This window comes from Anoplopoma fimbria, chromosome 19 (assembly GCF_027596085.1).
Source record: "Anoplopoma fimbria isolate UVic2021 breed Golden Eagle Sablefish chromosome 19, Afim_UVic_2022, whole genome shotgun sequence".
NCBI classification, from domain to species: Eukaryota; Metazoa; Chordata; class Actinopteri; order Perciformes; family Anoplopomatidae; genus Anoplopoma; species Anoplopoma fimbria.
Window position 1 is genome coordinate 8,440,924 of NC_072467.1, and position 26,166 is coordinate 8,467,089.

General features: G+C 40.3%; 2 protein-coding genes across 2 annotated transcripts in view; both read left to right on the top strand.

Moving 5' to 3' along the window:
* btbd11b (BTB (POZ) domain containing 11b) overlaps window positions 1–16,395 on the top strand; it is a 64,692-nt gene extending 48,297 nt beyond the window's left edge. Inside the window, exons 3-17 of the mRNA XM_054620158.1 lie at window positions 586–790; window positions 4,807–4,959; window positions 5,149–5,314; window positions 6,403–6,492; window positions 8,501–8,602; window positions 10,003–10,096; window positions 10,383–10,518; window positions 11,945–12,165; window positions 12,308–12,486; window positions 14,253–14,358; window positions 14,657–14,759; window positions 15,273–15,354; window positions 15,485–15,553; window positions 15,728–15,841; window positions 16,009–16,395. Of these exons, the coding sequence (XP_054476133.1) occupies window positions 586–790; window positions 4,807–4,959; window positions 5,149–5,314; window positions 6,403–6,492; window positions 8,501–8,602; window positions 10,003–10,096; window positions 10,383–10,518; window positions 11,945–12,165; window positions 12,308–12,486; window positions 14,253–14,358; window positions 14,657–14,759; window positions 15,273–15,354; window positions 15,485–15,553; window positions 15,728–15,841; window positions 16,009–16,218 (2,030 nt within the window). The 3' untranslated portion in view covers window positions 16,219–16,395. The remainder of the gene's footprint in view (window positions 1–585; window positions 791–4,806; window positions 4,960–5,148; window positions 5,315–6,402; window positions 6,493–8,500; window positions 8,603–10,002; window positions 10,097–10,382; window positions 10,519–11,944; window positions 12,166–12,307; window positions 12,487–14,252; window positions 14,359–14,656; window positions 14,760–15,272; window positions 15,355–15,484; window positions 15,554–15,727; window positions 15,842–16,008) is intronic.
* Window positions 16,396–20,459: 4,064 nt separating this feature from the next.
* mlc1 (modulator of VRAC current 1) lies at window positions 20,460–24,255 on the top strand. The gene is made up of 12 exons (XM_054620737.1): window positions 20,460–20,525; window positions 20,822–21,144; window positions 21,654–21,743; window positions 21,914–21,967; window positions 22,101–22,202; window positions 22,325–22,426; window positions 22,553–22,624; window positions 22,705–22,821; window positions 22,932–22,988; window positions 23,379–23,501; window positions 23,691–23,852; window positions 24,168–24,255. Exons 2-12 carry the CDS (start codon window positions 20,884–20,886, stop codon window positions 24,246–24,248), a joined length of 1,221 nt encoding a protein of 406 aa, XP_054476712.1. The 5' UTR covers window positions 20,460–20,525; window positions 20,822–20,883; the 3' UTR covers window positions 24,249–24,255.
* Window positions 24,256–26,166: the final 1,911 nt, after the last annotated feature.

Consider the following 26,166-nt stretch of genomic DNA (forward strand, 5'->3'; position numbering starts at 1 on the left):
TGACTGGCTGTGAGAGAAACTTCAAATCCATCTCTCGGTTTTTGATGAACTGGGTTTGCTGCAATAAAAAAGCGGTCTGTTTTGTCCCTTTAGTATAAAAAAATGGGCTGAACATGCTTTTTCAAGAACTTTTTTACTTTCTTTTAAACCTGCCAAGAGAATATACAAATTTTTATTAAAAGAGTCCTCTCAAGCTTTGATTTTTTTAAGCCCAACTGGATGACCTTAAAGTACTGACAAATTATGCAAGGGAAATAGCTTGGAGTAGCAAATGTTTATCCATAAATATTAATTCTCCACACAGTGCTGTCCTGAGTATGCTTATTCTCCTGCCCTCCCCCAGTGAGCAGCACAGACAGGACTGGGATGAACCCTGTCTTTTTCCTGACTGTGGTGCAGGGAAACTCTCGATTTCCCCTGACAGAGTGAGCTCCAAGGGGGCTGGAAGGAATGAGGATGAATCCCCAACGTCTTTTTAAAGGCTGTGTGCTCTCTTCACCCTCGTGCCTGGACATGAAGTCCTTTCTCATTACTAGTGTTCCTTTTGTCTTTCCCTGTACGATATGTGTGTGCGTGTATGTGTAGGTGACCTGGTGTCCAGGGCCATGCACCATCTACAGCCGCTGTATATGAAGAACCACAACAATGGGACGCCGATCCACCAGAAGAGCAGTGTGATCCACTGGGCGCCCGAAGCGATCTACACGCTGTGTTACTTCATGCACTGCCCTCAGATGGAGTGGGAGAACCCCAATGTTGAGCCCTCCAAGGTTACCTTACAAACAGAGAGGTGAGTACATATGTACATAAAACATTAAGCTCCAGATTTCTCAACACTGAACCTACCAAATGTGCATTAATCCACAGTTCAAAATAGTCCTCATCAAATTTACGTCTTATTATTGTTTGGGCAATGTGATCCTAAACAGTACTCAGCTAATTACGAATAAGAAATGATACAGGAATATTTTTGGGGAATGAAACTATATATTTGTGACCCTCTTTAAGATATTTACTAGGTCATCAGGAAGAGAATCGTTTGGGGCTGAGCACCATAGACAGGATTAGGAAGAGGATAAGTGTTGAAAGTCTCATACATTTGTTAATATTATAATATAAGTTATAAAACTTTACAAATCCTTATTTTCACAAACAGAATTTAATGCAAGCACAAAGTTGCAAAAACTACACATTAGTGGAAGCTATTCTCAATATTTTAAAATTAAAGATGGATTGCATGTCATGTGAAATGGGTTGTTTGTGATGATGAACCCACACAGAATTATCACCTGAATCTGCAGCTCTCCTCAGCTCTGCAAAGCATTTTAGTGTCTTTCAGCTTCTTTTTTTGTTTTTTTTCTGGCCATTTACTGTTTTAATACTGGTTCCCTCTTTATTCTCTTCTCTCATCAGTGTTGTTTTCAGTCAAAGCAGGCAGCTGTTTTTAATAAAAGAGGTTCAGTACTCCGACTGCTTGGCACTAAACAGAAAGTTAGTGTCTATCTGGTGAACATGGTGGAGCATTTAGCAACTAAATGTAAGATGCGTTTCTCAGGGGTTGGTGGAGACCAAAAACAGAGCTAAAATGATAGTGAATACTGGACTTACATCGTCAGATGGACAAAAACACGACTCCAAATAAATACTTTTGTGCCGCCGTATCTGCTGCCAAATCTATTGAAAAGGTGATGAATATGTCAAAGTGTTTAAAAGATATATATGTTATCGCAGGGTTAAGATTCTATTTCATTTGATAATCTGGACTAAAACAAACTGGTGTTATTATTTAACTAAGAGCACTAATTATGGCTTCATCAACATTGATGGACATAAACAGGTTTGTGGCACAGCTTGGTCTGTAACTGACAGACATAGACACCATAGAACAGGAAAGGTAATATAACACAATGTACAGTTCAATAATAGAAAAAACATTTTATTTGTTGTATTTGGTAGAGACAAAAGGTTGTCACTTGTAGTATCTGGATGTTTACCTCCCATCATATCTGAGCTGTGAAAAATGTTTTGTGTTCTTTTACAAGGGCTTTTTTTAACCCAGAACAAGACAAAGTAATAGAATCATCTGGTATTGATTAATCCATCAGACCTCTTCACCTCTTTTTGTACTGTGGGACAGTACCATTATTGCACCATTAATGGCCACTGGGACAATCATAAAAGAATGCCAGACCGCAGTGAGTTTCCCACCATGTACACCTCTGCATCACAGACACTATCCAGCGGTAATGTTCCTCCTGCAGAGAAGTGCAGACATAATTCTGCTGTAACTGTACACCTCTGCAGACTTTTATTTTATTTCTGGCTCTCTGTGCTCAATTCTGAAATGGCACACCAGATGTTTTCCGCTGGAAGGAAAGTACAGTTTTACATAACTGAATTGTCAACTTATTGGCTACTTGAGTGAGTCCTCTAGGTGACCTGATTAGTGGCAGAAAGAGGCCGTTGAAGCTCAGTCTGTATTGATAATGACCGCCATCTTTGGTGACTTATGCATGAATGACATAAGGCTTAAGCAATGTTTCCATGATGCTAAATACCCTGATCCTTCATCATGTAGTTTTTGGACACTGCATATTCAGAAAAGTACAAGACAGTCCTTACAATCTTTGCTTTTTCTACTCATGAAACTTTTTTTCTGCTGAGTTTAGGAGCTGTTTATTTAGATTGTTTTACTCTTCATATTCCACTGTAGCCCTGATACGTCTAGCTGTTCAGTATTTCCTGCCGTTTTGGGGAAACCCCTGTCACGAGCGGCAGAGGTGGGAAACAGTACTGACACTTGAGCCTGAGCAGTCCATCTCTGGGGCTCCAAACTGTATCGCCTGCAGTGAAGCTATAAGCCAACATGTGTCCCAGGTGTCCAGCTCACGTCTGCTTTAGCTCTAATCACCATTTGCAAAGGAGATCACATTATCCTACGTTTGTTCTAGTCATATTTAAGCACATTGCCAGAGCCAACACTAGGGAAAGCCTGGGATTGGAAACAGCAAGACCTTGAACTGCTTGTGAACTAATGTATCCTTGAGAGGGATTGCATTGCCGTTATACATCCCTCGCCTCTTGATTAGCTGTTGTGTGCTGCTTAAACGAGGTGTGCGGAGCCAATAACGTCACGTGGGCCGCAGGTCAGGCTCCTTTGAAGTGAGTACAACAAAAGGGTTTGAATTCCTTAGCAGATCAAACAATTATCATAAGATCCTCGCATCAGCTCAGAGTAGCATTGATGAGTGACTAATTAACAATGAGTGACAGATGTGGGCTGAGAATGTGTCAAGGACAGTCCAGGCATCAAGGCATCCTTTGTAAAGTGATGTATTGGACAGCAAATCCCGGGAGGACAAGACCAAATACACATAGCGTAGATCTGTGACGGCTCATGCAAAACACATGAGCAGCTTATTTCTTCAGCAGCATTAAAAAAAACTCTATTAAAGAATCTTATGAAACTAAACTGACTGTTAATGCTATGATCATAATTCTGTTTTATATGATTACAGCGATACATGCCTTAAAAAAATATGAAATTGTCAGATTTTAAACATGCTGTTTAAATCAATTTGTATAAATACAGATAAATAAGCTATAAAACTTGTAATTGTCAATATCAGCCTTCATAATGTGTTCTACCAGCTGTCGCACGGTATTACTTGTGTCATCATAACACTCAACATCATCTTAATAATGTAGCGGCATTAAGTATAAAGAGTGTGGTTTTAGTTTGCACAATGTTGTTATGACAGCTCATTGTTTTGCATATGTTAAAGAAGGTATGTGTTTATATTCATAACATGCTGTCAGTACAGTAACGAAGGTTAAAACAAAGCTTCATGCATATGTATCCTCATGCATGCATGGATGAGTGGAAGAGACAGGAAGAGTAGTTATTACATTAACGTGGGGTCTGTGGATCTTGCAGAGCTCTCACTTAATGAGATTTTCTCTCAATGAGCCTGTAGTTGTGTTTCCTCTTTGCCACCACATTTCCACTTCTCTCTCTCCGCCTGTTCATTCTTAGCTCTGGTGTCAGGGTCAACTCTGTGATGGTATTTCTGTATAAGCTCTACAGCACAGTAGGTTTGCACAATACCAATACATCCTTAGTTTACTTTAAACAGATAGCGAGCAAGCTGTCATAAATACTCGCTGCCCATTATGTCTACAGAGAGCACCATGATGTTCATCATTATAATGTTGTGCAAAACAGATTAAAAGGAGAGCAAGTACTTCCCCTGTAAAGTGTTGTGATGATACACATAATGCCTTATGATTGCTATGACGATGCAATACATTTTAAGGCATATAGCATTGATTATGCATCACACATATGTTGCAATGCAATACATGGGTTATTATAGCTCTTTATAGAAATGGGCTTCTTCAGTTTAACCAGCTGAGCCTTAACAACATCAGCACTGTATTAAAATGTTACTCCGTCAAGCTTTAGGTCTCTAGAAAAGAGCAGAATAGAAAATGACGAGATTTAGGACACAACAGTGTAAAACTCTTCACAGACACGAACTGCATAAATCACAGCAAGCATTTTTGATCAATGGTCCATAATCTGTGATGATCTTAGTTCTGTTTAGACTTCCTCACATCAGAGTCTCTCTGTGACATACTAGTTCTGGGTCTTTGATTTCATCTGCTCAAACATCCTCTATGGCTGGCAAGATCTCTGAAATAACATGCAAATTCTGTGCAAGTGCACACTCAAGTACTGAGTATGATTGAAGTTCAGCGTGAGTCTCTGGTGGCCAGAACATGTGCCTCTATCTCCCCTTACAGGCCGTTCATGGTGCTGCCGCCTCTGATGGAGTGGGTGCGTGTAGCTGCGGTTCACACTGAACACAGACGCAGCTTCTCTGTGGACAGCGATGATGTTCGGCAGGCTGCCCGGCAACTGCTTCCCGGAGTGGACTGCGAGCCCCGTCAGCTCAGGTACAGCTGTGCGCTGTGTGCAACCAGCCTCTTCATCTACACATAAAAGTGCTGAACTCACACACAAACTCAGACATGATACAGTGATCTGAGCATCCTTCCTGTAGTGCTAAAAAAGTATGGTGCAATGCAAATGATGAAAACAGTAAGCTTGCATTGTGAACCACTTTTGTGTGCTTTGCCCTTCAGAACGGATGACTGCTTTTGTGCCTCGAGGAAACTAGATGCTGCCTCTACTGAAGCAAAGTTTCTGCAGGACTTGGGCTTCCGTATGCTCAGCTGTGGTCGCACAGACCTGGTGAAGCAGGCTGTCAACCTGCTGGGGCCTGACGGTATCAACAGCATGAGTGAGCAGGTTAGAGACACAGTCAACATATTAAATAATGCATATGCAGGCACATTTATACTGACATACACACAAACACACACACGCACACTGACTGTGGAACAGAGCACTTGCATGGCTCCTCCACCTTTAAGCGCTTGTGAGCAGAAAGACAGTTATGAATATTTAACTTTATTCTGACATTTCTTTTCCTAAAGCCTTCCTGCCAAGGTGCTCTGCATTATATCACGACCACCACCTCCAGTGCACTAAATCATCAGGGGAATATTGCAAGTGTAACTCGAGATTTTCCATGGAAAATAAACATTTAGTTTTGGGCTGATCTAAGCAGAAACTTTCAAACACAGAGTTTTGTACTTTACTTTTCTGTCAAAACTCTGCTGGCGTCCCTGGTGGCCCAGAGAAGATATTGATTCATATGGTATCCTTTAAAAAGATCAATAGCAGAATATTACTCTCATCAGACTCAAGCTGCTAGGAGGGGACCTGTCAAGGATACAAGTTTACAGTACAAGTTCGGCCTTGCTTTGTACTACTTTGTAAAAAAAATAAACAGGTTCAAGTAAAACTTATGTTGAAAGTAAAAAGTGCAGATCTCCACAATGTGTGTCTGCAACGACCAGTGAGTTTTGTGATTTAATTAATACATATCACAGTTGGCTAACTCCCAATGGGCTGTAAGGCAGTGTGAGTCACTGCAACCACGAAAGGTCCTTGAGCATGGAGCCATAACTGGGCCCCCAAAAAATATAAGTTTGCTACAGCAGAATGCAAGATTAGCCGTGGACAGACACCGAGGTACACACTCACTCACAGACGCTTGGACACATTCACACACACACACACACACACTCACACACACACACACACACACACACACACACACACACACACACACACACACACACACACACACACACACACACACACACACACAGGAACCACAGCATGATTCTCTCAGGGGAGAACCATAACTAATTGTCACAGTGTCAAATTAGGGAGATGCCACAATTTGGGTTTTGATAAAATAAAGGAGGGTATCTTTAACTTCTGTAACGATGTGACTGCTCTTGATCTCTTTACCTGTGCTTGTGTAGGGGATGACCCCGCTGATGTACGCTTGTGTCCGTGGGGACGAGGCCATGGTACAGATGCTGCTGGATGCAGGAGCTGATATTAACAGCGAGGTCAGTGCTAAAATAAGTTTTTAATGCTATTCTGGTTTTAACATTGGGTAGATCAAAGTCAAATGAAAGACAGATTATGGTTATGTAAAATCACACAGTGCAGAATAGAGTGTGCAGAGCCCTTATCAGATCAATAGAAATATTTTCAACTTTTAAAAAAAATATTAAACTCATCTACCCAGTGTTTTGGAATGTTTTTCAAGGTGGGATACTTTTGCATTGTCCAATAGAGGGGGGGTGACAAACTTTGTATTCATCAATATGTGTAGTGTTATATATGTTATTCATAAAAGGAATGTTTGTTAGCATTGTAAACTATGTGTTTGGTATTCATTTTGAGATTACCTATCATGATGTGGCTCATCTCCCCTTCTTGTTGTCTCCCATGTGTCATGCTGCTAAATGTATAGTGATCATGTGGCACTGACTGCTCTGCCTCATTAGAGGATATGCATTAGCAGCGTAAAAACAGATTTAAAATGATATGTGCAATGAAACTCACTTGCATTTGAGTGTTAAGACATGACTCAGAGGTTTGTTGCTGAGTAATTTTTCCTTCGTCAGGGAAAGAAAGTCACAAAGATCGCCTGATTTAACATGAACTGAATTCCTCACAGAGTCTGAAGGGAATTGAGATGGCATATATTGACTCTGTGCGGACTTCAGAGAGGTGGTTCAGTTAAGGCCTCATGATCCCAGTCCTTGTTAGTCACCTCAGCAACAACATGTCCCATCAGCCATTGTGCCAGAGTTGATTTGCAGTCCTCTGCATTCTTGACCCCTGGCCAAAGCACAAAGTGGACTCGTCTTGAATAAAAAAAGACCCACTATCAGTTTATTTTTATGCATGTGAACCTGTTTGAATTTGAACAGTTAAAGAACATTTCTGTTTGGCTCTGATGTGTCTTTCACCAGCTTGTCAGCCTCAAGATGATTCATGCTCTTTAAATCCTCTCAGAGTCATTGGTTACACTTTATAATACAGCCTGCCATTAACATTGTAATTCTGTTGTATGAATCAGGTACCAATCAAATATTTACCAGTTCCTACTGGTACTTAAATGTGGAATAAAACCAGACTATGGAACTAGGGAGTAAACTGGGGATTTTAGAGGAAAGAAGAAATAATTGTGCTATTTTTGTAAATACTGGGTATCTGTTGGGTACAGTGCTGAAAAATGAAACTAAAGTAAGGGGTAAATGCTGTTAAAAACACTGAAATTCTACAGAAACCTATAAGGTTATTACAACAAATTAGATTTAACAATAAGGATATGCTACCAAAACGGCAGCGGCACCATAAAGTAACTAAAGGGGATTTTGTAAGTGCTCTCAAAACTCAGCTGGAGGGGTTATTGAAGAACAGACGAGATCTACGAGTTGTGGTCCCCCTAGTTTTAGGGTAAAGAGCCTGAATTAAAGGGTTATACATACTGAAATAATGAAGGACTTGTCAACCATTTATGGAGCAAAGAAACTCACACATAGGCCGACTCAACAGGTTAAACGTTCTGCAAATTATCCGTGTTGTTAAACCATTTTTTCCCAACTTAAGTTTTGTTTCCCAGTTCTGTATAATTTCATCTGCATTGTGCATTTTGTGCTTTGTTCATGTGTGTCATGTATTTGTTGCTTACATTTGGCTCAAAGTTATTCAGTGCAGCCTGACCAGAGAGATGAGCCTTAGAGAGGTCAGGTCAGATCCCTGTCAGAGAGACCGACTGGAAAGATCAGAGTGAAATCATTAGGACGAGGCCTAACTTGACGGTTCAATCCATCATGTTCATTAGAAGGCGAACAAAGTGACAGGGTGTCCTCTGCAGCCCCAGGGTTCCTAGTTAATTACTCTAGTTTCCCCGGGTATAGTTTTCTGCCCTCCCCCGTCCTCCCTGCAACTGCTTGTCTTGTGCTCCGTAGGCCGTGTAGTAGTTTTAATGGCTTGATATCTCTCTCCCTCACCTTTCTCACTCCTACCTACCCAACCCACCTACCTGTGTCCCTTCCCCAGGTGCCAAACTCAGTGCACAAGCACCCCTCAGTCTTTCCCGAAACGCGGCAGGCGACGCCCCTCACTTTTGCTGTGTTACACGGACATGTGCCTGTGGTGCAGGTAGTGACGCCCTTTCTCACCTGTGACTCTCTCATCGTGACCTCTCGTTGTGCTTCAGCTCATGGTTGGTCATCGTTGTCATTTTTGTCATCAAAGCTTCTTGGTGGTGATGATGATGATGATGGTTCTCCACTACGAGTTTCATCCTGTCTCTCTTTTTGGTTTTCATTTGATGTTGTTTGTGTGATGTACAAATTGATCTTTTTTATCTTGCCTCCTGTCAATTTTGATTTTGAGCAAATGGATCAGACTACCTTTTGCAAGTGCAAAATGGAAACACAGCAGTCTAATTGTTATCGAACTCATTTAACTAATTCCGTTTGTCCTCTTAATGATCTGTCCATTGGATTTTGAATCATTAAATTCGAATGGAACATGTTTAAGCCATCTGACAGGCAATTTCGGCTAAAACATCGGCTAAAAGAAAGAACATCGGCTAAAAGAAAGTTAAAGTTAAAAAGTTAAAAAGATTAGATTCTGAGAAAACAATAAAGTATTTTCTTTTATTAAATATGTTATAATTTTGTACTCAATTTACGAAGATATTAATTTATATGAAAATATTTTTTTATCATATTAGACGGCATAAAGTTATGAGATTCAGGAACTTGTTTAGATTATTCTCTCAGTTACACAAAATGCTAACTCCAAAGATTGATCTGCAGCATCATTAATAAATGTCTTTCACACGGTGTATGAGTTGATGTTCATCAAAGAAGATGATATTTAATAAAACATAAGCAACTAATTACATTTAAAATATAATAACATATTAATATAACAGTAAAACCTGATTTATGAGACTATTTAGCCACCTATCAAATACAGGCTCATAGTATTAAATTATGCATTGGCATTGAAATTGTCAAGAAGAACTTGACATTTTGTGAAATAGGCGTATTAATATTCTTGTCGAGAGTTGGATGGAAACATTGATATCACTCTCATGTCTGTACAGCAAATATTTAGCTGGAGCAGAATATAGTCAGCTTAGCTTACATGTAGCAAATAGAGTGAGAGAAACAGCTAGTCTCAAAGAAGCCAAGAAAGCAAATATATTCATTCCCCAATAATGTTGAACTATTCCTTTAAATAGAGGAAACATGAACATTTAATTAGATTCTGAAGAGCAATAGATTTGTCAAAGTAAAAGTTGGCTGCACAGTACAGGCAGTATAAAAGTTAAATATTAACTATTCCCTGTACAGATTTGTTTTGCATGAAACAGTCACCAGATCAGAGAAGCTGAATTCTATCAGACTGACTTCAGATCATTCTCATTAGCCAACTGACTTTTCCTCTTCTCCTCACCCTGCTCTCTCCGTCTATCTCTCTCTCTCTCTCTCTCTCTCTCTCTCTCCGGCAACGTCCCCCTTCGTGTCCCCACCCGACCTCTGCAGCTGCTGCTGGATGCCAAAGCCAACGTGGAGGGGTCCCTGCAGGACGGGATGGAGAACTACACAGAGACCCCACTGCAGCTGGCTGCTGCTGCAGGTACAGAGACACGGCGTGACTCCCATCCCCTGCCTGCTGTCCAACTGTATTGTAGCAGGCTGACAACAGCAGCTGGCCATCTATAACAACACCTGACTGTCAACGTGATCCTAGGCTGAGTTATGACTTCAGAGGCATATTTATCCTGGGGGCTGGCAAATAAAGACAAACAGCGGCATGCATGCAGAATGATGAACGAATATTTGCCTCAATCTAATTTTTCTGGTTTTAATCGCATTGCGTGTCTGTGTGTATGAGCTCTGCCAATTGTTTACTTCATGCACAGGTAACTTTGAGCTAGTGAGTTTGCTGCTGGAGCGGGGGGCGGACCCCATGGTGGGAACCATGTACCGCAATGGCATCTCCACGGCGCCACAGGGAGACATGAACTCCTACAGTCTGGCAGCAGCTCATGGACACAGGTGCGTAACACACATTCATGTTCAATCATTGGTACACTCCTGAGTGAATACACAGAGGATGCACAAGTACACTGTGTTCATACTGTGTATTCAGCAAATGATCATGTTTATGCTCAAACACAAAGTCAACAGAGTATGTCCATGAAATTGACACATCATCTGTTGAATTGGTTTGTCTCATTGGATGTTAAATCTGTATGACTAAACTCATTGTGTGTTTTCTTGTGTTTTTCTTGTTTCTTATGTGTTTGCTGTTGTTTCTCTTCACATTTTCTTTGCCTTGTTTGAGACGGTACACTGTAGAGACTAAAAACAGCGAAACAATATTGAATAATAAAATACAGTATAATTTCAATGCGCCACACATTACATTGCCTAAACTGCATTTCAACATTTGACCTACTCAACCTTTGCCCTATTTACGTTCAATTTGTATTGTGTGAATCTTTGTCCATGTGCCAGGACCATAAAAAATCTGCCATATTAGTTTTCGTCTTTATGCTAATAATTGATAAGCATGTATGCAGAATAGTTTATGGTTCTGCTTTATTTAAGAGCGGCTTAATTTATACAGATTTTTAAATTGTTGCTTATCCAGCCAAACTGCTGTGCTTTTACCAAATGACTCTCTAAATTATGCTGCAATTAATTAAATAAATTGAATGTACCTTTAAACACGATCTATATTTTCCCTATTATAAGTAATCCATAGTTTGGTGCAATGATAGCCCATTTTCTCCAGTTGCTTAAACCTATTTAACACGAATTATAGTATTTTATTATTTTTTATTTATTTATTAGATTTTTTGAGATTTTTAATCTCTTTAACAAGGGGGTCATGGTCAGTTTGGAAGGGTAGACATTTCCCGACATAAAAACACAGATAAAATAGTTAAAAAACAAAACTGCAAAAGGTGATTCCAAGATGGTTGTCCCAAAACGTTAAGCACTTTGTCCCAGAAAGGTGCGAGTTCTAGGAATGACAAACATGACAAAACTACTGATAGTTTTTGAGGTCAGTGGAGAACATAGTAGATTTTCCATTTTACAAACCTGCAGTTAGTTCTTTGGAAGCTTTTCAAGATGGATATGTGCCTGTTTGCATGTAACAAAAAACTTTTACGCTATGTAAGGATTTTTCTACTTTGTTTAAAGTATTTGTGTATCTAAAACAAATATAACTGAGCTACATGCAGAAATGACAATCAAAGCTGCAAAACAGTTCATTTCAGTTTGACGCGTCCTATCAGTAATTACCTCAGTGACATCCCTTTTGTCATAAGTGTGTAAAATAATACAAATGCATCTGTTTGCTATTTGTGGTGATGTTGGCCTAGAGACATATTATATTAAAAGCTATTTAATACAGTCTGTAGCGACCAATCATTTAAAATTCTCTTTTGTTTTTGTGCTCTTGTTCTTCTAGAAATGTGTTTCGTAAGCTGCTGTCCCACACAGAGAAAGGGAAAGGGGATGTCTTATCCCTGGAAGAGATTCTGGCAGAGGGTTCGGAGCTGGAAGGTAGAAGTCCGTCTCAGATGGACCAGATCAGAACTGGGAAAGCCAAACTTAAAGCCCTGAAAGAAGCCATGTACCACAGTTCAGAACATGGACATGTGGACATCACCATAGATATACGGAGCCTGGGTTAGTTACTGTTAAAACTCTCTAAAATACGTGCATCCATTTTCTACAATATTGCATTCTGGGTGCATAATTTATAGCCTTTTTGTGCATGTTTTGAATGAATTTAATATGCTGTGTAATTACCTCTGTACTTATTTCACAGGGGTTCCATGGACTTTGCACACTTGGATGGAGTCTCTGCGGACATGTTTCCATCAGCACCGCCGACCTCTGATCCAGGGTCTCCTCAAAGAGTTCAGCAGCATCGAGGAAGAGGAGTACACCGAAGAGCTCATCACACATGGTCTGCCTCTCATGTTCCAGATCCTCAGAGCCAGCAAGGTACTGGGCTGTTTTGCATTTTCACTCTTCTTCTATACTTTCAAATATATCTGCTTTGTTTACTTGTGATTGTCATTATTCAGTCAGGTCATCAGCTTCACAGAGACTGACAAGGCCTTCTCAATATCAATAACCAAAGATGATAATGATTTATGACGTGCCTCCTCGCTCCTCTCTGTTGCCGCTCATTAGATCAGGGCCCCGTCTCATTACTTGGGCTTGTGATCCCCTTGGTAGGCCTGTATGAGATTTAAAGCAGCACATCATCCCGCCTGTCACCTCTGTCTGTTTTTTCTACTTTGCCTTGGCTTAACTCTGCCCTGCCGGCATGACAAGCTGAGCTGTCACTGCTGATATGAGCAAAAAAACACTGCAGTGTGCACACACACACACACACACACACACACACACACACACACACACACACACACACACACACACACACACACTCATAAACAAAACACACAAGCAGACCTGCAGAGACTCGCATGAGTGTGCAATCCCATACCCACAGTATGTATTCCTCTCTCTCACACACACACAGACAGACACACACACACACACACACACACACACACGCACACACACACACACACACACACACACACACACAAACACACACACACACACACACACACTGATACACTCAGGCTATGCTAGCCTTCAGTGGATTGCTGCAGTGTCAGCCCTTGTCTCTTTCTTGGGTGATGTATGGTGGGGCCAGTGATCCTAAACTCTATGATAGCCTCAGGAACCCTGGCAAGATCTGCTCCACCATGAGGTGTCCTAGTCTTCAAGGTATTGGCCGACCATCTTTCATGGTCTGCTGCCTCAGCCCACTGAAATCTCCATTCAACAATGTAGTAAAATCCAGTTCAGTTCAATTCAGCTCAGTTCAGTTTGATTCCATTCAATTCACTTTAATTCAATTCAGTTCAGCAGAGCTTACTTTCCTTTTAGTTCACTTTCACCTGAATTCAGTTCAGTTTCATTACATTATCTCTATTCGTCCAAACACCTACCTTATCTCACCTACTTTACCCACCTGAACTCTTACCTTACCTACCTTATCTTCCCTTACTACCTACCTACCTTCCTACATACCACACCTGTTCACTCATATTGTCACTGGTGAGTAAATGTGGGGAATAATTGCAGACATGCATATTTGTTCCTGGTGGAATAGGCGTCTGTTGATAGCTTTTTGTTGGCGTCATGCTTCAGTAAGAGCAACCAGCCTGACTGCACACGAGGGGCTTGTAGTGTTGCGCACTGCTGCTGCTGCTGAATGGCTCTTCCCCCTCCTTCTCCCTCAGTTTTAGCACCGCACACTCACAAGAGGACAGTTAGGTTTAAAGGGAAGAAGAGCTCACTCTCCTGTCTTTCTCTTTCACACGTCACACTCCTACAGTAGCTCGGCCTGTCATGCTGTTCCCATCAGAGTCTTCTCTGAGGAACAAAAGGTGTAATAAATCAGATATTCATCTGATCCCCTTACAAAGGTGTGAGATACCCACGAATATGTGGCTTATTGGAACCATAACTATACAATAAAGTGAAAGCTGAGCGTGATAAAAGGCTGCAGAAGTTAAACTTCTCTCACTGTGCCGGTAATTGTGTTGGGGATGTTTGTGTAGGAGAGGCGCACTAAAGTAAGTACTTGTGTTCTTGCGTAACATGAACTCCTGTGTGTTGGCTGAGCACTGCCCGCCCAAGCAGCTCTCCTTACTCTCTGATGTTTTGTTTCTCTGTCTGTGTTTTGTCAGAATGAGGTAATCAGCCAGCAGCTGTCTGCAATCTTCACCCAGTGTTATGGCCCTTACCCAATCCCAAAACTGGCGGAGATCAAGAGGAAACAGTCGTCACGACTGGGTGAGATTGTGAAATCTATACTGTTTATGTAAAAATACAGCATCTGCACAAGAGCACTACATTGATGGATTTTATTTTTGAGTTTGCTGTTACTAGTAAATTGCTTGAAAATGGGAAGTGCACATGACGCCATCTAGTGTTCAGATACTGGAATAGAAATTGTAACAAATTTATTTTGAAACAATAGGTAAATAAAGAAATGTGTGTAGAATGGGGAGTTAGGGTAGTACACCCCATGTGTTTTGTTTTTTTATGATACACAGAAAACATTAAGTTTTTCTGGCCACGTGTTTTTCAGATCCTCACTTCCTGAACAATAAAGACATGTCGGACGTGACCTTTTTGGTGGAAGGGAAGCCTTATTACGCCCACAAAGTCCTGCTCTTCACAGCTTCCAGCAGGTAAGCTCACTTTAACATCGACTTTCAAATACCCAAGTACAGGAAATATGGATGTTAAAAATTCTGCTGTTCAGTATATGGTTAATCTATGAAGGCTCTGAAACTGTAACTCGTTGTAGTTTAATATAAAATGATAGATGAATTTATACATCAATGACTAAACATTTGACATGCTGTGTTGATATGTTGCTGTCAGGGCTGTAAATCTCGTCTTGCTGATCAATAAAGTAATTTTTCCTGCCAAGACAGGACGTCCAATTCACTCTCATGTCATGTAACATTGACAATAACCAATCAGTTGTCGACATGACTGAAGAGATAAGACACATCACTCAAATGTGTTTTTGACTTCATGTCCTCAGAGATGAACATAGAATAACTCAGTAAAACCAACCCTTTGTGGTACAGCAGATAATGGTTTATTATGCATAAACATGTATAAAACACTAAAGACTGTGCTACATTAATTCATATCCTTTCATTTTCTCTCTTCCTCATTATTTTCCTCTAAAGGTTTAAATCTCTTCTAGCAAACAGGCCTTGCGGTGAAAACACATGCATTGAAATCAGCAATGTCAAATATCACATTTTTCAGGTAATGCAATTATGGTAAACGAGGGACACTTTTGAATCACAAATGAACATAATATTGATACTCCTTCCTTCATACATTCATACTGTATTCATTTTGTATGGAAGCTGATTTGCGTGTTTTCTCTTAATAGTTGGTGATGCAGTATCTCTACTTTGGAGGGACAGAAGCTCTGCACATCAGGAACACTGACATTATGGAGGTTAGGTTCTTATCACAGACAACTGTATTTGAGTTTACACTGTGAACATTTCTCAGGGTCTCAAGGTCAACTGTTGTTGTTGCACTGTTCAAATTTTATAGTAATGTCTATTGTCATAAACAAAACTAGAAACTATTCTTGCTTTTGAGTTAATTGATTTTATTTTTTTTGCAGCTTCTATCTGCAGCCAAGTTCTTCCAGCTGGAGGCGCTGCAGAGGCACTGTGAGATTATCTGCACCAAGAACATTAACACTGAAACTTGTGTGGAGATCTACAATCACACCAAGGTGCAAAAAGAGAATAGACTATGCTACAAAGCAGTTAAAGACGTTTTGTATAGAAAATGTGAACTGAATGGAACCGTTGTTGCACATTAAGTTTAGGCTATAAATTTGATCTGTCTTTTTGGAAAAAGTGTTTCAGCTTAGGTGATAAATAAACTTGTTTTTCACAGTTTCTTGGTGCTCCAGACTTGGCTTCCTATATTGAGGGCTACTTCCTAAAGAACATGTTGATCCTGATCGAGTTGGAGCCATTCAAACAGCTGCTGTATGACACGCCTCCAGATAGCCCCGGCTCTGACATCCTGCAGGACCTGGAAAAAACCTTGGCCATCCGCATCCAGTCCATCCACCTGTCCTCCTCCAAGGGATCCATTGTCTGATCACCTGACCTTTCTGAACACAGGGACAGATGATATTTACCAGAGACTATCAGAGAAGTCTCTGTATTGGCACTGTATTGGGATGAATGAGAAAAATAATACTTGTGGTCTGTCAAGTTACGATCTTTGCCTCTGTGAAGCTCATCAGTTGCTAAAATGCTTCTTGTAATCTTAGCAAATATGGTCTGTCTGGCTAGTTTATATCAGTCAACTATGAGTTACAGTTACATACAATAACTCTCATAACATGGCTGTATTATGCCACAATTTGCCAATAACATCACATCACCGTAACAATGTCCCTCATTCAGTGAGACTTTTCTCAGCTAAGTAGTACATCCTGTGTGTTACATGTTGAACTGAATAGATCGGATGGGACATCGGAAAACTCAGAGGAAGAGTTGCAACCAACTGCAAGAGTCAGAGCATCTGAATTCATGAATGCAATGTGCTGAGATGAACAACCTCAGTGTAATGTGATAAGCCATCAGTGTATCCCCTGTAAGGAAGAACTGCTGCCTCATGCTGTGATTATTTGCTTGAACATGTGGACTTGTATAGAGTAATTAATTTGTATATTTGTCACTTTGCATTATCTATGCTGATTACTCTTTAAAGCCAAACAAGACAAACAACTGACAATACCTGTAATGTGACTGATGCAAAAGGGGGATGTTCACCACGTGACTTTGGGCAACAGGGTGGGAAAGAAGACTTTTCCTTACCCCACTATACTGTGTAAATATTGTTCATAAAAAACAGAGCTATTGATAATGTAAGTTAATGTATATATATCAACGGATGTTTTCTCATGTGTCTTACTGTTGGATATCGCTGTAAAAACAAGAATCTCATCTTTTAAATATCGATGTTTAAATGTTGCATGTCAGAGGGATGATTGTGTGATTAGTTTTTTCTGTTCGAACTGCTGGAGGATGACGTTGAGGAGCTGCTTACACACTTATATGACTGGAAGTTGAGTGAGGATATTTTTGTCATCAGCATGGGTCACTAAATTTGTAACAGTCAAATGGTGTCGTCATTTCCTGTGTGAAAGACTCAAGGCCTGTTTGGTGTTGACCTGGGAACATTATGTTGCCAGCTGTTTTCCGGGGATTGTGAAACCACATGACTTGTGTATGTGTGACTTGATATACATATTTCCTCTATAAAGATTAATATAAAGAATACTATGAAACCGTTCATAGATTCTTCTGATGCAGTCCCTGGCTCTAAAAGCACCAGCAAAGGGACATATATTATTCAGTTTGATGTCAAATTTTGAAGGCTTTTATTTTTGTTCTCCTTAGCTGGAAGGTTACATATCAGCAGGAAGGTGGTTCACTGCAGTTGTTCTCAACCTGGGGGTCAGGATCTGGTCTGAATATGGCACCCAACTGCACCTAGCCAGTGCAGTCTTGGATAAATAACTGGAAAGCAATAACTTAAAAAGAGAAAAGAACAGGAAATCATACCAACGTCCTTATTACATAAAAATACATCAGCTAGTGCACGTAATGTTAATAGCTGCATATTGCTGTAAGATTTCTCTATAAACTCTCTGAAGCTAGGCAGCTGGCAAGCTAATGCCAACAAAGGTACCTTGCTAATGCTACTTGGAAGTTCCCTGAGACCATGCGTCTATCGTAATAACTATCTTCATTTTCAAGTTTCTTCATAAAGAACCATGAGAACATGTAAGGCTTGAACTTCTCCTTATCAATTTGGAGATGTAAATAGGTTTAGTTTCATATAATGTCAACGACAAACCATCCAGTTAGCTTTAGCTAGCTGAGGTTGTGTCTAAAATCACCTCCTCTTTCACTCACTTATTACTCCCTATAGAATAGAAAGTAGTACATGCCATATTTGTTTGAGTTTTGGAGGTAAAATTGACTGACAGTAAATCTTGTGCACCTGTAAATAGGAATTGAGTTTGGATACAGCCTTTGTTAGTGTTAGCTTGCTAGCTGAAATACTTGAGCTACATTATAAGAGTTTATAAAGTGATGTTCCAGCAGTATACACTAAGATGATAGACATTAGCTACGTTTACTGACTGGTGTATTTCTATGAAGAAAGTTGGCTTCAGGTAGCTCAGCTGAAAAGGCTGGAGTTCAGTATGTTTAACTACTGTACCAGTGTTTTTGTGGGCAAGCTAACTAGGAATGTCACATTAGGAAAAATAAAGATATACAATTAAATAGGTACTAAGAGTTTCAAAATAAAGAAAAGTAAGTGAAGGGAATACAAAGGATATATTTTCCTAACCCAATCCATTTTAATTAGATCTCGTACAATATTTCATTATTGATATTTATCTGTGTTTATTGATAATTATTGATTTATTTTTTAGTGTATATTATTTGCTTGTTAGAAAACCCTTTAATACATGTTATCAGTTTGCTCCATTCTCATATGATATTGCCTGTTATTTCAGTGTCTAGGAGAGCCAATATGCCGTTGCCTGAATTTCATACAGATTGAAAGAGTTTGCAGATGTTCCAGAAAGTACAAAGAGGTGCAGGTTCAGAGGTGTTGTCACGGTCAGAGAGAGAGAGAGAGAGAGAGACAGACAGACAGACAGGTGTGAAGCAAATCTGAGGGGAAAAAGACTGATGTAGAGAGAAGTAGAAAGAGAAGACCAAAGCTGTGCAGAGAGAACAGACACAGCCTTGTTCTCTAGCCTAGTGGTTTTCTCTCTTGCAAAAGAGGGTAAAAGCAAAGTGTCACTGTACTGCTGTTGTCGATGAGATGCTGCACTTATCATGCATACATGTACCGTGTTACGATTTAAAATAACAGATTCATGGTGGGTTAGGCCTACCTACAGATGATATTCATTTGTACAATGATTATAATTTTAGCCTTAAGCTTTTTACCAGCTGGCTACAGTGAAACCCAAATGCCAAACATGATACTGATATTCATATTTCTTTATATGACATAAATGTCATAAACAGCAGGACTACTCTGGGTTGCAGGGTTTGTTTGGCACAAACATTTTTTAGATGTTTACAAAATGATAAACTCCCACAATCAAATTACTGGGAGAAAACAATCCTGTGCAGACAGGCCTTTTGAATTTTGTTTTTTTAATTCCCAGATATTAAATTGTGCCTCTTCTTGTTAGTGTTACTCAGATCACCTTTAATGTCTCCAGAGAACTGTTGCACCATAGTTTTCTCTCTTTGAGTGTGTATGGTATTTGCTGTGTGTGTGTGTGTGTTGGGCGGAGACGTTAGAACATTAGAATGGCGAGGGACGGGGTGACAGCAGTTGTTAAGGAGTCGCCATGGTTACCACCGCACAGGAACAATGTTGAGCTTAGAATGCTCCGCTGTGTTAAAGACTGAATGAAATCCTGAGGTGCACATACATGAACATGATTATACACTGACACAATGAACACACACACACACACACACACACACACACACACACACACACACACACACACACACACACACACACACACACAATACCTCGTCATCCAATAGCATTTGCTCCTCTTACTTAGAGTAGAAATTATCCATCATCAGATTAGCTGTGTCAGACAGGAGACCATGTGATTAAGCCGTGGAAATGTCTCTGTTGCCTCTTTTCTAAAGCACTGCTGGGCATCTTAATTTACTGGGCTGTGAACTGCAAGTGTGGAGCTCTAAGTAACAACAAGGGAAGTCGTGAGGGGAACTCTACAGGGGGACACATTCAACTATTAAGGCGGAAAGAACAACCGATTGACACTTTACATGACGGTCAACATGAATTTCTTTCTGTAGCTGCTTCATTTTTCTTGCTATGTACTGGAATGTGTCTTTGTGTGTTGCCATGTGCTCATTTCTGAGTGTCTATTGTTCAGTTATGTGAGTGGGTTGATGTGCATGTGTGTGTGCGTGTGTGCAGACGGGAGTGCAAAATGGGTGTTTGCCCTACTAACTCTGCCCCCAGCGCGAGCCCCTTCTTCCTCCCCTTGTTGTCATGCACAGGCGCTCTCCCTTTGGCACAAAGTAGGCTGGCAGCACAAGAGCCATGTGTTTTAGCTCCACGCTTTGAAGGGCTCAAAAAAAAACTTTTCAAAACTGTTACTGAGAAACGTCCTGTACAGGGAGAGAGAGAGAGAGAAAGAGAGAGAGAGAAAAAGAGGAGGGGAGTGGGGCTGAAAGAGAGTGTAAGTGTGAGGGGGAGAGATGGGGAGCAGAAGGAGCTGCAGACAAAAACAAGCTGTCTTCCAGGTGGTGATCTAACCTCAGCTGTTGAAGGAAACTTTATGCTCGACAATATTTCTGCAAGAGATTCAACAACAGGTGAGTATGGAGGGAGCAATATGTGAAGAAGAGGAGGATAGAAAAAGTGGTGTCCTCTTTGCTCAGGCAGACTAAAGGAGGGGGTTGTTTTTGAGATACTGTGTGATTATTAGCTAAATGACTCATTTTCTTTTAGTTTAATGCACTTTTCATTGATTTTTTTGTTACTGTGATTGTCATATTCATTTTGAAAATAAACTCATTGCCTTATGTTGATGAAAACAGCAGTGAAGATGTTGAAAACATGTCAAAAGACATTGGTCCTGAACTCATGCAGCTTTTTTCCCCTTTCCCAGAGGCTATTATCCTCACTCGGCATTTCCCATCCCATCATTGAAGTTAACCACCAGCTGTTTCAATGATGCAGTGCAACGAGCTCTCAGCCAGAGAGGAGTTCACCTACAGTCACGTGCCCACTCTGGAGAGGGCCGATGGGACTCTGGGGAGACGGGGAGACAGGGGAATGGAGAGAAGACCAGACAGGGTGGAGCGGTATAGGCCCGAGCGGGACAGCTACACAGTGGACGTGAGGGCCAGTGACCTGCAGCTGGCCCAGCCGGAGCCTCTAAAGCACCCCTGCTTCAGCTACAGGGCCTGGCTCTACAGTGTCCTCATAGGGGTGAGAGGAAAGAAAGGAGGCACATCACAGGGTGTATCTTTAAGTCCATAACACGCAAATTTTAAAGGTTGGGGTAATTTTTCTTTCTGATGAGACAGTATCCCAATCTAGAAATTTTGAGTGGCATGATGACAAAAAGTCTTGTTTTGTGCTTCCACATTTAGAGGAGAGAAAACAATACGTCTCCAGAATGTGCAAACTCCAATCGATTGCATTAGAAAAAGTTACTCTGAGGAAACAAATAAATAAATTCCAAATGTTTTTAAAGTGAACATGGATGTATGTGATGAGATTACTCCCTGTCAGAATTTCAAATGTCAGCAGTTTGTTATGTGTATTGTATTATATCTGGTTAACTGGGCAGAGTTATGTAACACTGAATATGTGTGTATGTGTTTGTGTGTGAAAGAATATCAGTTTTCTTGTGCAGTCTTACCTGTTGATCACATTGATGAGTTACTGTATTTGTATTTGCATACATGCCTCTGTGTGTGTGTGTGTGTTCTCAGGGCAGTCTTCTCATCACATCTGGTTTTTCTCTGTACCTGGGAAATGTGTTCCCTGTTGCCATGGACTACCTACGCTGTGCTGCAGGCTCTGTAAGTGACGGTCATGCAAGTGCAATCACAGTCACATTAATATACAGCTGTACCTTTATACGTTTTTACATATTGTTTGGCTTAGTCTATCTTGTCAAATGGCCAATCACACAAAATTTTCAGACTTCATCTGCTAAAACAGCAGCTTATTTGTTGCTGTTCTTTTACAGGGCCTCCCTGCTGCGATCGCCAGTTTTGCAATTGCCAAGAACAGACATGTGGCGGTGAGTAAACAATGAACACACCCAAGGCAAAAAGATAATTATGTTTTAATGTATTTTTAATTGAATTTCCTCAAGGCAATTGAGGCATGGTACTAATGAAGGTCATATGTCTTGTTGTTGTTGTATTCTCAAGGTATCAGATTTCCAGGTGGTCTATGTGTCAACATTTGCGGTGACGACCACATGCCTGGTTTGGTTTGGATGTAAACTGGTCGTGAACCCTTCTGCTGTCAATGTAAATGCATCATAGTAATAAAACGGAAACCACCAATCCTTCGGTTGCACAAAAGGAAATCAAGTTATTCTTCAAAATAAAGCATTTTTGTGTCTCTGCTCTGTGTCTCTGTCTGTTCTCAGATAAACTTCAACCTCATTCTGATGATTTTGCTGGAGGTGTTGATGGCCAGTACTGTCATCTTGTCAGCACGCTCCGCAGAGGACTGCTGCTGTCACAGGAAGGTGTGTATTAGTGTGTGTGAGTAATTTATTGCTTTTAAGCCCCCATCTAAGGTGTTCCCTCTTTTACCCTCCCTTTATCTTTCACTCTTCCATCCTAACTCCTCTCAAACTTCATCCAACTTTTAGCCGGTGACGTATGACAGATCTGTGGTTCTAGCGCCAGCAGTGTTCCCCACTCGACTCCTTAAAGCCTATTCTGTGAGTAGTTTTCAGTTTTGTTGCATATGATATTTCTGTCTGGTCAATGCTTATCAATCACTGAAGAACGTCTCTTATAGGTAATCGAAGTAATTGTGGGAATTTCTGCTGTATTCGGAGGAATTATCGCACTCAACATGGACGCTTTGCTACCCGGCCCCTACTTGTCTGTCACATTTTTCTGGATCCTTGTTGCTGTGAGTTTGGTCTTACTAACATATACTTTTCATTTGGACAGAGAGTGATAACTAGGATGCCTAACTGGTCTTATCACGTAACTTTGTGTTCAATCTTAAATCCTTTGCAGTGTTTTCCGAGTGCTATTGCCAGTCATGTTGTGTCCGAATACCCCAACAGATGTCTGGTGAGTGCAAGACAATACTCTACGCTAAATTATTTTAAAGGGTGGATGTGATCAGTTTAAATAATCTATTTGGAGCTGGAAGTGTTTATTAAAATACTGATCCACTTAGTGACTGTGACCTCAGTGGGAGGTAGTAGGGGAATCAGTTATTCTCAGAGTATTAAATGATATCGTGATGCAGGAGAATGTTTTGGTACTAATAACAGTGTAGCATTTCATTTTATTTGAAGGGCACTTTGTGACATTCTCTTCTTGAAAGGTGCCAAATAAAGAAAGTTACTGGATGAGTGGAAGGATGGGTGTCTGTATGTGTAGTTTATTTTCTTTTTTCTTCTGGGTCTACAAAGTTTTTTCTCTATTCCTTTTTTCACTCTTCCCGGTGTCTCGCAGGTGGAGGTGTTGATTGCCATCAGCAGTGTGACTTCTCCCCTGCTCTTTTCAGCCTCCGGCTTCCTCTCTTGCAGTGTGATCAGCTTTATTGAAATTTTCCTCTATGATGTGCCTACAGCTAAGGTGAGTTCAATGAAGTAAAAATGTACCCGTGGTGTGCAGTGTGCAGGCTTTTCTGAAGCAATCAATTTCCAGCCTTAAGCTCCTTTTGCATGAAAAATACAGGAACAGATTTTAAAGAAAGAGTCATGGAGAAATCTCATTCAGAATCATCTAATTAAATGTGTGTGGTTGTGTTTGTGTGTGGATCAGCAATCCTACGACATCCTGCTGCTGATTCTGATGGTGCTGCTGCTGGTGCAGGCAATTCTAACTTCAGCCACTGTGGTGCACTGTGCCTCCTACAAGAGCCAGCTCCGCATGGGGGCTCCAGAGTGCGATGACCGAATGCAAACCCCGACCCATTACTATGAGGTAAGGCGGGTAAATGCAGGGGTTGTGGACACAAATCGACAAATCTGTCAAAGTCTGTCTTTCTCCCTCATTGCATGTCTCTCCATCTCCAATAAGAGACATTTGTTGATTAAAAATGATCCATTTAATCATCTTCCAGGCGTTCTCGCCAGCTATAGCTCATGTAAATCACATTTAAATATGATGAAATAAAAATACATGAGCTAGAAACATAAAAAAACACATTGTGCTGCTCATCCTTCACACATCATTTATCTCAATGTTTAGTCACCTTTCCTCTTCTACTTTTCCTCTCTTCCTGTTTTGCTCCCTCAGCAGCAAGCAGCCAATGGAATGCTGCAGGATTTTGACAAAGACAGAGCCTGGAAGGCAGTTGTGGTCCAAATGGCCCAGTGAACAGTCCTGCAGTACACAGCAAAGTTTGATGAGGAGTGGAAACTCTGTAAGAGTACAATCCTGAGACAGAACACACTGGAAGAAAGAAAAAGCAGAAATGGTTTGTTCAGAGATGGAGAGAGAGAGAGACATAGCAGAAAAGAGAAAAGGAAATAGGGAACAAAAGATTGAGAGAGAGAAGTCTGAAAGAATTTATTTGTTTTTGATTAAGATCATAATGTTTTGTGCATTTTGGATTTGATATGCGTTTTCTGTGTTTTTGTAAATATCATTTTTGCTTACTGTAGTGAGCATTATTTAACCTGGGCATTGAAACATTCTCTGTAGTTTAATAATATTTTTTTTTACATTGACACCAGGTTAAATGAACAATCAAGTCAGTTAATGTTAAGAAGTATAAATGTTGGAAGCACTCTGGCCTTAACACAAAGTTTTGTGATGTCTCAAAATATGTTACTTCTATATTGTAAATGCTTACAACAGCAATTATTCTGGATTCATGGATGAGTCTATTTTGTCAGCATTATTTTTAAAGGTCGTAGGAAAGGATGACTGTAAAAAAATCAAATAATGAAAGTGGCAGAATTATTTTTTTGCTGATTTTCTTTCCAAATAGTGAACACTGACTTGTCTTAGCACTCTGTTGACTGTACGTTATATTCTGTTCAGTAGTTGACCTCTTTGTGTCTTCTTGTGTACAGTGGTGTGCTAGTGGTTGCAACAGCTTATTACAAGATCATCATCCAGGTCACCAGATCCAGCTGGATGTGTCAGATTTGCTGATGTAAAACATTTTAACTGAAAGTCTGTTATATTAAAGAAAATACTATGTTTGTCATCCCCTGTAAGTAAACATGTGTGTATAGTGATTTATGGTCATTTAATGTTGCTCCATTGATCAATCTGCAGATAAAGTGTGAATGGCATGAAGCAAAAAAAAAATCTATGACACTAATTAACTGGATCAATAACATTCCAGGAAATATTGTTGAGTTATTATCCTATTTTTAGATGTCGGGCTGTGATGTTTACACTAAAGTTGATTTATATTTATATGCACGTTCACATCCCGCTTTGTATGGAAATGAGAATTGCCTTTTAAGTATTGTATAGTCTTGTTTGCTACTATGTTAATTGACGTAATTCCCTTCCTCTGTTAATTTACTTTAGCTTTTAGGTCCTGATGTTTCTGATATTCTGCCTCCTTGATGTATGAAAAGGGAGGACAAAAAAATAGAAACACAATCAATTCCCAATATAATGTTGTCCAGTACAACACCATCTTATGACATCAAAGACTAACATGTGATTAAATTGACACAAACATTATAAAGCAATACAAAAGCACTCGGTTTTGTTCTTCGCAATAAACATCCTCAAGATCTCTGCAATGATTCCGAGAGAGAGAGAGAGAGAGAGAGAGAGAGAGAGAGAGAGAGAGGGAGAGAGACTATATTTGGAAGCAGACGTAGTGAGGTGCGGCTTCCCCAAACCGGCGGAAACCGGCTTGAAGAAAACTGATACATATATTTTTAATAAAGGCATTACTTCATCGTGCTTCCCTCCACTATCAGTTGTAGAAGGCTCTACTTTCTTTCAAACTTGAGCTTAGGACACCCAGATGCTCGCCACACCCATTGAGTTTGAAAAACAAACATCTTTCCCCACACTGGTAGATGATGGGCAGGCTGGATGAACCTATAGATAAATAAGGTTGTAGACTGAACAAACAGGATTTGAATGGTAGTAGTTATTCGACTACTAGACTATATAACCAAGTCTTAGTGACTAAATAGACAATTCCTTTGTTCTTACTAACGAGAGTTAAATATCCTTTTATGGTATTTTATCACCGATGATGTCACCAATTTGTTCTTCTAGGAATTTAGATCTGTAATACCTCAATGATCAAACCCTC